The sequence below is a fragment of the Dryobates pubescens genome, chromosome 29 (genome assembly GCF_014839835.1).
Source record: "Dryobates pubescens isolate bDryPub1 chromosome 29, bDryPub1.pri, whole genome shotgun sequence".
Taxonomy (NCBI): domain Eukaryota; kingdom Metazoa; phylum Chordata; class Aves; order Piciformes; family Picidae; genus Dryobates; species Dryobates pubescens.
The window spans coordinates 7,298,279-7,313,501 of record NC_071640.1 but is presented as its reverse complement, the minus strand read 5'-3'; the positions used below and the strand labels follow the sequence as shown (position 1 = coordinate 7,313,501).

General features: G+C 46.4%; 1 protein-coding gene across 1 annotated transcript in view; it reads left to right on the top strand.

The window, feature by feature from the left end:
* The window catches only part of COL27A1 (collagen type XXVII alpha 1 chain), a 167,681-nt gene that overhangs the window by 50,572 nt on the left and 101,886 nt on the right, over positions 1-15,223 (top strand). The window contains exons 9-12 of the mRNA XM_009907077.2: positions 639-692; positions 4,379-4,423; positions 6,779-6,832; positions 8,061-8,105. Of these exons, the coding sequence (XP_009905379.2) occupies positions 639-692; positions 4,379-4,423; positions 6,779-6,832; positions 8,061-8,105 (198 nt within the window). The remainder of the gene's footprint in view (positions 1-638; positions 693-4,378; positions 4,424-6,778; positions 6,833-8,060; positions 8,106-15,223) is intronic.

Genomic DNA, 15,223 nt, shown 5'->3' with positions numbered 1-15,223 from the left:
AAGAAATACCAGCTTGCCCTACTCCCCCTTTATTTTTCCTTTTACATTAATTTCACCTGGAGTTTACTAACCACATCATACTAAGTACTAACATGAAACTCCCTTCCTAAAGCCCATTCCCCCTCTCCCTTTCTCTCCCTCCCCCTTTTTTATTTGGTTAAATCTGATGTTTGCAGTTGGGGGGTGGGGGGAGGAGAGGGGAATGCAATGAATAGCAGGCCCTGTTAGCAATGATGTTAAAGGATATTATACATGAATCCATTTAGTTCTGAAGAATTTTGGCAGTGGTTCTCCACCAGTAAAACGGTTCCATATGCCAGATATACATGCAGCCTTACACCTTCTCTTAGCCTCCTTGTTTCAAACTATCTCCTACTTTCACTGCACATGGGGGGAGAAAGAGAAATTGCACCACTTGCTTAATGCATGGGTCCTATTGATTTGGCTTCTGTGTGTTTCCCCCTCTCATTAATTTATTCCACTCTCTACCCTTAACGTTGTCTTCTTCTCTACAAATTGCTCCTGGTTAATCCTTTCCATCTCCTTTCCCTCCAGCTTAAAGAACGAAGCAGCTAAAAAGTTTTCCCAAGTGTGACATTCACCTTACCTGCTGTGCTTTGTCTTTTCTCTTTCCAAAGGGCCAACGAGGACCAGATGGAAGCCCAGGTGCCAAAGGTTATCCTGGCAGGCAGGTGCAGTAAATCTCATCGTGCTGTGAACAGACTAGGGATTTGGGTGTGCAGGTAGCTAAATATATGCCCCACTAAACACATGTCCCACTAGAGACAGTGCAGACCTCTAGAATGTGTCTGAATATTTTCCTTCTTCCCTGTCCAAGGTGTTGTATCAGTGTTACAGGCTTTCAATTCTGGGGGGCATTAAGGTTGTTGGCAAATATTGTATACCTGTGATAGATAAAACTTTAACTTCTGCAGCAAAAGCTGATCAATTTTTGCTTCAATATAATGAAAGGAGGAAATGAGGGGGCAAAAAAATTATTAATCAAAAGCATTGCAGAGAAACATAGCTGCAAGCTCTTAGGGACAAATTGCACCTGAAGTTGAGCAGGTTGGAAACCTGGGACAGGAAAAAAAGTGTATTGATGAAAGAAAATACTTACATAAGCTCTTACCAGTACATTTCAGTAGCATAATTGTGCATACATATATATAACATTATGCATGGACCATAAATATGCATAAAAACCATATCTGCAGCTGCCAAAAAAAAAATAGATGAGGAAAGAAAATCAGGTCTTTGTTTTCATTCTGAAAGAAAATGCACAGAGATAACTTTAGGAATGGAGGAGTATGCAAAGAAAAAAGGATCAAGACTGGACTCTTTGTTGTCTTACTGATGTAAGATGCTGAGTAGTAGGAAGAAAATGAAGAGGGAGAATTTGTAAGACCCTAAATGGAATCTGTTGAGGGGCAGAAGACCTGGCCTCTGTGAAACTTTGAAGTGAAATGAGTTTATCCTGGTTATCTAACCTGGACACATTAATGTTGTATTTCACCATCTTTCCCTTTAAAGGAAAGTATCTCCCTTTCCCTTTAACCTGAGGGGCTAGACAGATGTCAAAGACCCCAAGCAGTCTCAGACTTGTTGTGAGTTCATATGCAAGTTCTTACCCAGAAGTGTAGGATAGAATAGAATAGAATAGACCAGGTTGGAAGAGATCTTCAAGATCATCGCGTCCAACCCATCAACCAATCCAACCCACCTAAACAACTAAACCATGGCACCAAGCACCCCATCAAGTCTCCTCCTGAACACCTCCAATGATGGTGACTCCACCACCTGCCTGGGCAGCCCATTCCAATGGGCAATCACTCACTCTGTGTAGAATTTCTTCCTAACATCCAGCCTAAACCTCCCCTGGCACAGCCTGAGACTGTGTCCTCTTGTTGTGGTACTGGCTGCCTGGGAGAAGAGACCAACCTCCACCTGTCTACAACCTCCCTTCAGGTAGTTGTAGAGAGCAATAAGGTCACCCCTGAGTCTCCTTCTCTCCAGGCCCAGCTCCCTCAGCCTCTCCTCATAGGGCTTGTGTTCCAAACCCCTGACCTGAATATGAGCTAGATGTGCAGAACATGCCTTCACCTCCCTCTTTCAGACTATCAAGAACGTGGGATCCAGTTTGAATTGAAAATTCAGTGGACACCTTGCTTAGCACACTGGAGAGTGCAGGTGGTAGAACTGGATAAGAACTTTGTGCACCTGACTAAATGTTCCATTCATACTCTGAAGAGCTCTTAGAGATCTGCATGTCAAAGAACCTTCCAGGTGTGAATGTGTGTTGGGTGACTAACATGGAGAGGTCCATGCTCCATTGGACATACAAGGGTAATGAAGGCTGTTCAGCAATTCTCAACAGAGTCCTGCCCATCAGATAAGCAGAGGGAAATCTTTGCACTCCACATACCAAGAACAAAAGTGCTTTCTCACAATGTGATCTGGGTCAGGAATGTGACTTTTTTTTTTCCCTTTTTTTCCTTTTTTTTCTTTTTAAAGGCAGCTTTCCCCAGCATGTCTGGATGCTGTTTACTTCACTGAGATTTTACTACTTGTTACTCCTGTCAGCTGTGCTGGCTCCACAGCACGATGGGAGAGAGGGCTTGGCTCTGCTTTGATTTGTACATCACAGGCAGAATTCTTAGCTTCACCCCAATGGCTGAAACCTTTGGCAACAATGCATGAGTCAGGGAAGAGCACAACCTGCCTTTCAGATCCCAGGCTGAGTGTGCAGTGCTGCCAGCTACAGAAAATACCGACTTAGCCTTTTCTTTATTTTAACCTTCCCTTCCAAAAAAGCTCAACAGCATTTGGAACTAGACTAAATTGACCTGGGAACTTGCTAGGAGACAATGAACATGTAAAATTCATTATGCATTTTTGCAGGGTTCTTTTTCACAATACCACAATGCATCAATAAGCACAGAATTAAAAATGGGGAATGCATTTTCAATTCTTTCCATAGCTGTTGATGCTGGAAAGAGATAGGAATAGGATAGGATAGGATAGGATAGAATAGGATAGGATAGAATAGGATAGGATAGAATAGGATAGGATAGAATAGGATAGAATAGAATAGAATAGAATAGAATAGAATAGAATAGAATAGAATAGAATAGAATAGAATAGAATAGAATAGAATAGAATTAACCAGGTTGGAAGAGACCTTTGAGATCATCGAGTCCAACCACTCATCCAACACTATCTAATCAACTAAACCATGGCACCAAGCACCCCATACAGACTCTTCCTAAACACCTCCAGGGATGGTGATTCCACCACCTCCCTGGGCAGCACATTCCAATGGCCAATCTCTCTTTCTATGAAGAACTTCTTACCATCCAGCCTAAACCTCCCCTGGTGCAGCTTGAGACTGTGTCCTCTTGTTCTGGTGCTGCTTGCCCGGGAGAAGAGACCAACCCCCTCCTGGCTATGACCTCCCTTCAGGCAGTTGTAGAGAGCAATAAGGTCTCCCCTGAGCCTCCTCTTCTCCAGGCTAAGCAACCCCAGCTCCCTCAGCCTCTCCTCACAGGGCTGTGCTCCAGACCCCTCCCCAGCTTTGTTGCCTTTCTCTGGACACCTTCCAGCAACTCAGCATCTTTCCTAACCTGAGGGGCTCAGAACTGGACACAGGACTCAAGGTGTGGCCTAATCAGTGCTGAGTACAGGAGCACAATGACTTCCCTGCTCCTGCTGGCTATGCTGTTCCTGATTCAGGCCAGGATGCCATTGGCCTTCATGGCCACTTGCTGGCTCATGTTCTGCCTACTCTCAATCAGTACCCCCAGGTCCCTTTCTGCCTGGCTGCTCTCCAGCAACTCTGACCCCAGCCTGTAGCACTGCCTGGGGTTATTGTGGCCAATATGTAGTATCTGCACTGCCAAGTGGCACTGTAGGCTGTGGAAATTAGGGAGACTTTCTCACTGCATAAGGGTCCACTTGTGCTCCCTAAACAAGTATTGAAATACATTTATCATCTGCAATGGTTGTGTTCAGCTAGGCAGCAAAAAGAACCGAGAGCTGTTGGGTACAGAGCATCACTGTGCATCGCATCTGAAGTGTAACACAACCTCCCTGCACCCTGCTGCATTAGCCTTTTTGGCCTTTATGAGCAGAAATCTCTACTTCAGCCCCGGGGAAGGCTCACTATGTGCAGCAGTCTCAGGTTCTGCAGAGTCCCAGCTCCCCAACAATGGGAGATCTGTTATTTGTATCATTTTGTCCTTTTTTTCCCCTCCTTTGTTGATATGCCTTGGACTCGGCGCTGAAACCACACAGGGACAGTGCTGGGGATTTGGCACTGCTCGTTAGCTTGAGTGAAAGCCCTGTCCACATTTGTCTTTGTTTTTTTCCTCTGCTCTAGGGTTTACCTGGCCCCATAGGGGAAGCTGGTCCAAAAGGCAGTCGGGTAAGTAGCCTTTTATTTGGCTTTTCCCTACTTGTTTTTACCAAAGTCTTCTCTGGGAAATTCATGCCTAATTTTGCAGTCCTGAGGCCAGTGGCTTTAATTTGTTGGATTGAGGGGAGGTGAGCTGTGCACCCCTTTGCTTGCTGAAGCACTACCAGACTTTTAAAATTCAATGTGGAATGCACCCAGATGAAAGTTCACCGATAGTGCTGTTGAGACAAAGTCAGCCCCTTCGGAGCTCACATTGCAGGAGAGGAAAGAACAGCACACAAATTCCTACCAAAGACCAAAATCTGAGCTTTCTGCAAGCCCCATCTCCCAAAGGCCTCTTTAGTTCCACATAAGTGTGGTTCAGCAATCTTCAGCCACACTGAATATGGGCTCATTTGGGTACAGCCCTGGCTTTGGGAGTGATTTATATTATGCAGAACAGCAAGCCGGCATCTTGAAGCCACGTGCAAATACAAACATTAATATCTCTGTCCTGCCTGGGTTTTCTCACCAAAGTGAATTGCTGGAGGCTCATTCTCCCTGCAAAGGATCGTTGTTTTTTACCAGTTAAGGGCTCTTGTTAAACACAGTTTGTTCTTTTCCTGCAATTATAAATTCACAATAGGATTCAGGGCCAATAAAATCCCCCATTTCTCTAACATGTGATACTTTCTCTGTAAACCCAACCAGCTGGCTTTCATCACTAGGAAAACTGCAAGGAACAAACAAATGCTGACCCCGTAGCTAGCTGTATTCCTGAGCTGGGAAGGGAGATGGCATGTCCAGTGTCCTGCAGGAGAGGGAGGAAGATCAGACATAGCACAGGCTTGCTCACCTCGCTTCTGCAAGTGATGAAGTTTTCCCTGGGGCAACTGTTTGACTGGCCTAACCAGGACCTCTTGGAATTGTCATGTGGTGTATGTGCAGAACATAAGAACTGAAAATGATTTCCCACTTTTTGCAATCCTGAACACTGAGGACTGAAATATTTATAGCTACCCAAGAAAGCCTTTTCTCAATTCAAATGCAGTCTTTCAGAATTAGGTACTAAGGTGAGCTATCTGCACTTTGTGGATTGAGGGAGCCCCAGGTCTGGACTGTTCTTCACACCCCACCTCTGTATTTTTCTTCTACAGGAAGTAGTTCAGAAGTTACATGGTTTGTCTTGGGGTTCAGGAGGCAAAAGCAGACAGCATGGTTTTAATGTAGTCACATTTCCAGGCTAGGAATTATCCCTAAAGGAAGGGATGGACTGGTGAAAAATTTCAGTGAGCTTGACAGTAAGAGATTAGTGATGATGGAGAAAGAAAGATGAGAGAAAATCAGTGTTAACACTTGGCTCTTGTAACAGTGAGGTGCCACTGAGGGGGCTCCCTGCTGAAATTCACTTCCTCTTGATTCTGCCTGCTTGGCACGATTTAGTCCTTTGCAGAGGACCAGCACACAAGGTAACTTTGTACTAACCACTGAGCAAAGAGGATTAAACACAAGGCTCCAATTGTTGCAAGGAAAGGAAAATAGAGGATTTTTATGCAGCATGTCTTATCTGAGTAGGATCTCAAGGATGTAGAGAGATACTGCACACTTGAAAATGTGCTGCCTGATGAGGAGTTTGTGAAACACATTGGTGCAAAGGAGGCTTCTTTACAGCTGGGTGTCAGAGGTCTGTATGTACACATTGAGCCTTGTACACTGCATCCAAAGAGCCTGAAGTGGCACATTTAGCCTCTCCCTGTCTCAGCAAGGTCTTTGATGCTCAGGTTGATATAAGTTTTGCAAAAGGTTTTGGTGGTGCAACAGAATCTGCAGGTAAAGGCTTCAGGCAGAACCATTGTGGACTTGCTCCTCCCTCAGCTGCAGGGTGCTGGGCAGCATTGCATGCCAGGAAGAGGTGTTTGCATGAGAAGGGGCTGGCTGTGTGACCACCATGTGATGTTAGACAAGCAGAAAGGACTTGATGCAACAGGACATTTTCACACCACAGTGGAGAATGAGTGCCAAAGGCAGGGAAAGAGCCCTTGGAGACATGGATAGGAGGTGTAGGAATCTGGATTACATTTGCTAACCTTGAACCAAGCTCCATTTCCCTCAGGTACACTTAGAGCCAGCCCAGGTAAGGGTTCTTCCTGCTGGCCTCTTCCTGCCTGGAGTCCTCATGATCCCTGGTGTGAGGGTATGTGCCCTTGGACTACATCGTGGAAGCCAGCACCATGCAGTCCATGGGCATATACACTTGCCTCAAGGTTTATTTCATCACGGCTGCCATTGACCAACGCTGGAGGATGCTCTACTCTTCAGGAAAGACAGACTGACTGGCTGCTAAAGGAGAAATGTGTTTGACTACTTCTTTCCTCTTTTCTTTAGGGGTATATTGGTCTCCCAGGATTGTTTGGTCTCCCAGGGGCTGATGGAGAACGAGTGAGTATTTTATGAAGAAAACCTTGGTGAATTGCTTCAATACAGTTCTACAGAGTCTGTTGTAACCTTCTGTATTCCTTGTTCCTGAAAAGAGAAAAGGATGCCTAATGTTTAACCATGCCTTCTTTAGCCTGTTTCTACTCTTGCATGAAGACCTCTGTCTCTGTATGACGTTCACGTTCAGCTCAGGAAAACCTAAGCTTCAGATGGGATCCTCAGACCTCCCTGTTGAGTAGAGAGGAGTTTTTCTATATCTTCCTTCACTTAAAAACTTGCCTTCCTCCTCCCTCTTACTAGTTCTTCTTAGTGAGACACAGTGAGCAGGATGTGCATGGAAATTCCCTGCTCCCACAGGAATGACATGCCAGCCACAGTGTCCTAGTATTTTGGTTGTCCTCACCGGAGATGTCTGGAAAGAGCTTGGCTCTCGGAAGGACCAATGCCTGGGCCTGTCTGACAATGGCTTTCCTTTCATTTGCATCAAGTTGGGCAGTCAAGACTGGGGTTTGTGGATGGACTGCTGTGACTGCTGTTCCCATGTATCGTCCCTTCCCCCCATTCCTTTTATTGTGCCTTCTCCAAAGCCACATGTTCAGAGCTTTGCAGGACCTCCCTTCCTTTTTTCGCTCTCCTCCTCCACGTTCCCCCACCTGCCTTATCTTTACCCATGCAAGGATCCCTTCTTCCCACCACAGGGAAGGTCCCTGTGAGATGAAGACTGTTTGATTCCAGTTTTTTCTCCCTCAAATGCAAGGTCCAGAAACAAGAGAGGCCCCAGGAGCATGTGGGAGTGAGTGTGTGTGTGTGCCTGCCTGGAAGGGGACTACCCTGCACTCCAGAGTCGCTGATTTAATGCTTGTATAACTAAATAAGAAACATAAACACGAGTTCTCCAGCGACTGCCTTGGCGGTGGCCTTCTTTTGGTTCCAGACCAGTAGCTTAATGACTGCTCCTGCTAAGCACAGCTTCAGCCTGTTGCCCTGGGTGTGGATGCTGCCTGCGTGTGTCCTCCTCGGGGAGGGCCATAGTTAGTGGGTGAAGGTTAATTGTCTTCTGCTCTCGCAGCTGACTGCAAGTAGCTGACATTTTGATTCCCGAACAATGCCGTAGTCATTAGCCTGGTTTGCATTCCCCTTTCTCCTCTAGTTTTGTTTTGTATTGTTGGTTGGCTGTTTGCTTTCTCAACCAGACCTATTATGTTTTTCTCTCTGTGTGTTTTCCTTGCAGGGGATCCCTGGAGTTCCTGGGAAGAGGGGCAAGATGGGTAGGCCGGTAAAGTTTTTCCTCGTCTATTATGCAGACCTTGTTGAACGAAACTGGAAACAAAACGTCTGGCTTTTGGCTGGGTCCCTTCATATCCTCTAATGGGAACTAAATGGGGAGGTCAAACAAGCCTTTCCATGGCTCTTTTCTCAAATGGGAGGAATATTGAAGATACAGAATTGTTTTTTCCCTGTCTTCCACACCCTGTCCATTTCTCAGGCATTTTTGTTCTTTTTCTCACTGTCTCCACGCTCCCTTGGATCCTACTCTTCTCAGATTCTCTTCTGCAATGCCTTCCAATCTATCCTCCAGCTCTTCTCTGAAAGCATTTTTTACTTCTCCATCAGGTGTCTGTGCCTGCACTGTTCCATCTACTGCTCTGTGAACCCTCCGTCCCACCATGTTTCCCACTCTGCTGTGATTCTCTCCAACCCTTGTACCATCCTGATTTGAATAACACAAGTGCACTTTTGTATAGAAGCCTTCTTATCCTTGGTGGTGGTACAGAGTTAATGCAGTCACAGGTCAGATAAGACATGTTTGAGGAGTAAGGAGACCAAGTAAATTTGAGAGCTTGGCCAGGAGGAAGAGGTAGGGCTGAAAACAAAGTGGGAACTGTGAGAGTTGCATATAAGAAGAAAGGGGGTTGTGCTGATCATAACAGAAAGCAAAATAACAGCAGGTGGGAATAGTTGTGGAAGGAGTTGGGGAAAGAGGCAGAAGGACAGAAAGAGAAACTTTTCCCATCACTTCCAAGTGATTCTGCCTGCCACCTTCAGCAAAAAGTACCAAGTTTTTGGCTCCAGGAGTCAGAGGAGAGATCAGGTCAAGCACATTTGTGCCCCGGTGTGTCTTGCTGCTTTGCACCTAGTCCTTCGTGTTAGCCTGAGTCCCTCTCCTGCCATCACTGCACTCACATGCTCCTTGCAAAATGTCCACTCACCCACACATGGAAAAATCCAGCGCTCTCCTTGTCACCCTTGCATGCGAACGCCTGCTTTCCAGGAGTCCCACGCCTACTGCTTGCTGCTGTTCTCACAGCCATAGCCATGCAAACATCCCAACAGTGCCACATTCATCCCAGCTGGCTGGTCTTCTCTCCCTGGAATGGAGAGGAGAGGAGAGAGAGAATGGAGAGGGCAGCAATGGCAATCTGTACCAGATCTCATGGGTTTGTGTGGCACTGCTTGCACCAATACCTTATGTGATGAATAATTGCAGAGACCCAGTGGCTGTAAGGATGACTCATTGACCAGAGTCAAACAAACAAAGCAACAGTCGTTAGGTGCAGGGTTTCTGCTCTCTGCCTTATTTCTGCTCAGAGCAGGCTGGAGGCTCCAAGCATTCCAGCTGTACTTTGGCTACAGTTTGTAATCCTCCAGGCAAGAGTTTTGGCCTGGCAGTCACTGTTACAAGCAAGGGGCTCCCCTGAGATCAGCAGGGAATCTCTCATGCGTGGAGGCTTTTCGGCTGGGATCTAGAGAAGGGATTAAGTGGCTGTGCATCAGCACCTTTGTTGTACTCAGCTCTTTCAGAGGGTTTTGGCTCCATCCCCGTTTCATGATATCAGGTTTAATAAGAAATGTTGAATGGGCCGATGCTGATGATTTGTACTTCCCAGTGTGAACAAAAAGATTAAGGGACATCCAGAGTGATTCAGGAAGTCACTGGGAGAATGGAAAGCAGGAACCAGCTGACTTGGTCCTTTCCCAACACTTATCTCCTGGCCTGTGCTGTGTCCCATCTGGTTTCCAGTGTGAGTGAGCCTGCTGTGATTTTTCTGGTCTCTTGTATCGCCGGGGTTGCTGGCGTGGCTACCGTTGCTGTTCTGTTTCAGTGTCGTCACTGCAAAGGAGAGCCCTTTGAGGCCATTATTAGCTGCCATCCGAAGCTGGAAAACACTATGGAGCACAGAGTAGTTGGTATCAAATATATTTCTCTACTTAGTTTTGTTTGGGATGAGAGTAGGCAACAGATTAAGTGCTCAGCAGAAGGGGAGCAGGGGGAGTTTGCATGTGACTCTGTGGGCCTCTGAGAATGATGTAAGAGGGAATGATTAAAATAGAAGAACTGGACATGAGTCAGATCTTGAAAGCTTTCCAGGGAAGTTAGGTTTTGCAGAGCTGTGAGGGACACGGTGAGTCTGCCATGCAAGGAGCTGACTCCACCTCCCACTCTGCTCTCCCTGCAGTGCACCAGCAATGCAGGAGGCAAGGGCATTCCTAACATGTGGATCCTGGAGAACTCTTGAGCAAGGAGAGGGTTGGGGGTGGGCTGAGGGAGACTTATGATTAAAGCACTGTGCACTGTGCTTCAGGGAGACTGAAATAACACCAGGCTGTGTGTCTCCGGATCTGCTGCCTGGTTTAGAGGTAGGCTGGAAGTGGCTGCTTGCTTAAACCTGAAGTCTTGCCAATGCAGTGACTGAAAAGAATGGCTTCTTACGGTGTTTTTGTGGATTTTTAGTGTTCAGTTGAGCATCTCTCCAAAAAAATATGATAAAACAGTGAATTAAAGAAGGTCCTGTTGCTGTGAGGGCAGCAGGGCTGTGGTCTGCGCTGTGCTGAGGGTAAGGACTGACAGGAGCGGTTGTTATCCTCCATCTTGCCATGCATAGGGAATGTACTGGTCCTAGTTCATCTTTAGAAAGGAGATGTACTGTCACTTGGGGAGATAACCTGCAGGCAGAGAAGATACAGTTAGCCATCATTCAAGAAGCACAGAGCTAGAAGTGATGTGGTCTCCTTGTGCTGTGCGAGATGGGTAGCTAAAGTCAGAAATGGCTGCACGGCAGACTGTATTAAGCTTCAAACAGTGCAATGTTTTCAGCAGTCCAAGTCCTGTTAGAGAAAGCTACTTAAAGGCAAACCTTTAGGAAATATGTCCAAAGAGGTTTGGGTGGGTTTGTTTCAGTTTATGTTCATTTTCATTACTGGTGTGTGCTTGTAGCTCTCTCATGTGGAGTATCAACACTGCCCGGCTCCACTATCTTATGCCTGATTTTTGCATGCAATATGTATTATTCGTAGTAACGTTTTAAAAGAAATAGAAAGGAAGGAGCAAAGTTTAGTTCCAAGACATACTTGGTAATTCTTGGGTTTGTCTGAGGTCTGTTCACAGTGTAGCCAAACATAACTGAGGTTTCCTTATATTTTTCTGCAAAGCTGTTGGTGCTGCTGGTTCCATTCCTGGGGCTTAGCAACACTCAAGCTCTCACCGTGTCAGGTACCAAGTGAACACCTCATGAAAGAAAAGCCCTGGCCCAAAGGGTCTATCACTTTGGATTACAAATCAGCACTGGATCAGATCATCCCCAGGGCTAGAAGGTGTAGGCATACAATAGTGTAAGTGAATCATTGATACCACAAGAAGACGTTTGGGCTTCCCAGCCTGTCTGGCTGTGCTCATCAGTAATGCTCTCCCTCTTTGGTCTTCCTGTTGCTGTGAGTGTGCCACCAGCTGTTTGGTGCCATGGTGGGGTTCCTGCCCATCTGCCAACCTCAGGCCAGGGAGGCAAACCCCTCCTGACAGTGCAGGCTTTGTCATCAGGTTCTGCATAGCATTTGGCAAGCACCAACATGCTGCTGATGTGCTGCTCTGAGGTGACAGCTTGACAGGTGGAGCAGACCACGTAAGTAGCAGGCACAGAGGGATGGTGTGCACACAGGATACAGGGCCAGGAAGGCTGACACCTCTGCCTGTGAGAACAATTGGAGTCTGCCAAGGCAAGGTGGGGAGATGCTGCATTGCTTGGTGAATGAATAAGAGGAGGAAGAAGATAAGGGGCCTGATTTCTCCCAGTGGCATGCAACTTCAGACAAGCCGCTCAACCATTCTTGAGTGTGTGTGAAACATGGATAACGCTCAGCTCACCCTTCAACTCAGCAGCTGAGACTTAGCCTGCAAATGCTAAGGACTACTGTGCAGATGTCGAGGAGGAGGTGCTGCAAAGTGGTGTGTGGGGGTTAAGTATCAGAGAGCAGTGCCTAGGTGAGTTCAGAAGCCTTCCTTCCCTCTGCCTGTCAACCGCAGCATGGCGGTTGTGAGAGCCAGCAGTGATCCGCAGCCACTCCAACATAGGCTCAGTACTTGCTGTGAGCATCAGCACGGTGGCAAGCTGCCGAAGCTGACATTGCTTCCCACAAGCTGACCACAGACAGGGGCCCCTGTGCCAGCTCTCAGTATGTAACACAGCAGGGCCTTCTTGCCAGGCTGTTTTTCATGTCTGCTGTCTTCTTCTGTGTTGACTTACGAAGTTATGTATCAGCTGCTGCCTCCGGTGACGACCAAGGCTCAATATATTCGTTTTCCTTCCTCTGATAAGTTGTTAGAAGTGCCTGTGATACCCTTGTACTCCCCAGCAGTGCGGGTAGGCTGTGGCATCGTGTGAAAAGACATGTGGGAGATACCAGTGACCAAACCCAGAGCTGCCCTTGGGTTGGGAAGGTTTCATTTCACAGCTTCCCCCAGCCTTTTGATATATGGCTAAGATAACTTAGTGGTGAACATAGTAAGCATGTGGGGCTTTGCCAAGTTGCTCAGTCTCAGCTGTTGTCCATGTAAACAATGGGGGACATGTTTTGCCATGTGTCTGGCAAGGCTGGCATAACCACAAATTACTGAGAAAATAAATTTTGCTCCTCTCCCCAGGGACTAAGATGATACACAGCTGCTCTCTTCTTGCTCCAATCTTTTCTCTGCTTTGGATGCAGCTGAGGTCCCTCCTTGCATTTGGAGTGAAGCAAGCAAGAGTCTCCTGCACCACACAAGTTGAGATTCGAGAGACTGATAACTGCATTTCAAAGCACCTCCTCTTTAACAAGTAATTGCCAAACCCCAGCTGACTCCTCTGAGCTCACTGGGGCTGCAAAGTGGCAGCCCATCTGGCTTTTCTCATCAGTATCATAGCACAGACATACACCCCAAGAGCTCTCACCTACAGAACTGAGGATCATGGCTCAACAGGGACTGTTAAGGGTCTATCTATGTCTCTCTTGTCACTGAGACCCTGTTACCTGGGGAGAAAAAAAGAAAAAAGGGGGGAAAAAAGGAAGAAAGACTGGAGCTCTACTTCTCTGAGAAACATTTTAAAGGAGTATTGTAATTAAAAATTGAAAACAATTCTAAAGAAGTAGGGATAAACTGTGGTCTCCCACTGAGCTAGGTGACAGTTCAGTGTGTGGGTGCACAAGACATGCTTTTAAACAGTCTGCTTCCACAAAGAGGCAAGCGGAGGTCTTGAGAATTAGTAACCAACCAAACTCTGTTACTGAGAGAGTTTTAGTCTGTGAATTGATTTTTCCTCTTAGCCATCTAAGTCAATTCTTTGCTGTAATTTTCTATTAAGTTAAACTTTTAAAATAGATTTGTTTTGAGCAGGCAGTGATTTATTTTAGTTGGGGTTGGGTTTTTTTAATGCTGAAGTTGGACACTGAAACTGGGCAGCTGGTCTCTCTTCCCCTCTGGGTCTGGTTCACCACTCTGAAATGCAGGCACAAGCCCAGAGCAAATGTTGCCATCTCTTTTTTTTGGCCCAAGATGTGTTCCACATGTCTGGAGTTTCCCAGATCTCTGTGGTGAGGTTCTTGCATGGTTACTTATCACACTGGTATCAGAACGTGTTCCTGTGTTCCTGATTACATCATCCAAATAGCCTGGCAAGGTGGACAACATTGGCACACAGTTCATATTTTACAGAATGAGGAAACCAAAGAGCTTGAAAACACAGAGAAAAGAGTTTGAAAGGTGCCAATGGCCACAATTTCAACTGAAAGAAAAGAGACAGACTCAGAGATGGTTTGTTTCCAAGAATGTCCCTAAGTGATTTGTCTGTCCGTTGTCATTCAAAAATACTCATGAAGAATTGAAGCAAGTTCTTCTAAACAGGAGATCATCTTTCTTGCTTCAGGAAAATGTTCATTCATAAATCAGATCAAAGCCTCAGAATTATTTTCATTAGAAATATAAGGGAAAACTTCTACCATTTTTGAGTCTGAAAATACTTTGTGTCACCAAAGCTGCTCGACTTTCTTAAATAGGAGGCTGCTTGCTTTGGAAATCTTGGCCATAAATAATGAAGAGTGGTGGCAGATCCAGTGCTCTTCAGCATTAGTTAACTGGGTCTGTGCAACCTGCACACAGACTGGGGAAGAGTCATACACAGGCATTAAAGGGCAAGAGGGTCAAGGGGCTGTCAGATAACCTCAGTGATGTTCAGCTGAAAGGGCTTCAGGGGGTTTTTGCTTGTATTTGGTTGAATGGGCTGCCCAGGAGGGCTGTGCCTCCACAGCTGCAGGGATAGGTGTGTTTAGAAATTCCATGAAATCTTTAGCCAAAGAGGATGTGACAGGGAACTGTGAAGTCTCCTGGGGAGAGGGAGCAAACCTCCCTTTTGGGTGGTAAAGGAATAGAACTACAGCAGGACCAACGGTCCTGAGATCTTCCTTCCTCACAGGGATGAAAGCTGTCACAGTCCCAGGTCTAGACTGAGCAGAATGCAAATGCTCCCACATTGCTGTGTGCATTGAAGCCAGTGCATGTGGGGTTTGCCAGCCTCCCTTTATGGTGGCTCTCAATGCTCTAGGAACCAGCATGGGGTCTGAGCAGCCTGCTTGCCTTCATGCCCACCTGCCAAGGGGCTCATGTCTGCTCTCTCCACCAAGAATGCTCTCAGAGGTGTAAGCTGCCAACATAAGCTACACTTGTTTATTCTCCTCTTTTTTTTCCAGTGAATGCCTTCTCTCACCTTCAGCCCTGCTTCTCCAACACCACCTTCTTTTAATATTAGTATTTAAATTGTTTGACTTGAAAGCTCCATCCCTGGGGAGAGTCTTGGGCAGTGATTCACCTGGCCAGAGCCAACTGGCAAATAGAGTCTTTCGCAGACAAGACAGGAGGGCTGGTTGGTCTGAGCAGCTTCACCTTCAGCCAACAGGAAAATAAAGTCCTATTTTTGGAGAAGGATTCTGTTGGCGTGAAGACCTGCCAGGATTCCTTGGAGCAGCAGCTGCCAGACTGCCTCCCTTACTCCATCAGAGAGAAAGCTTTAAAATGAATCAGATGTTGTGTACATACAACGCACCCACCCACATGCACACACCTGAAAAGTCCTCGAGGAAGCAAGGGAC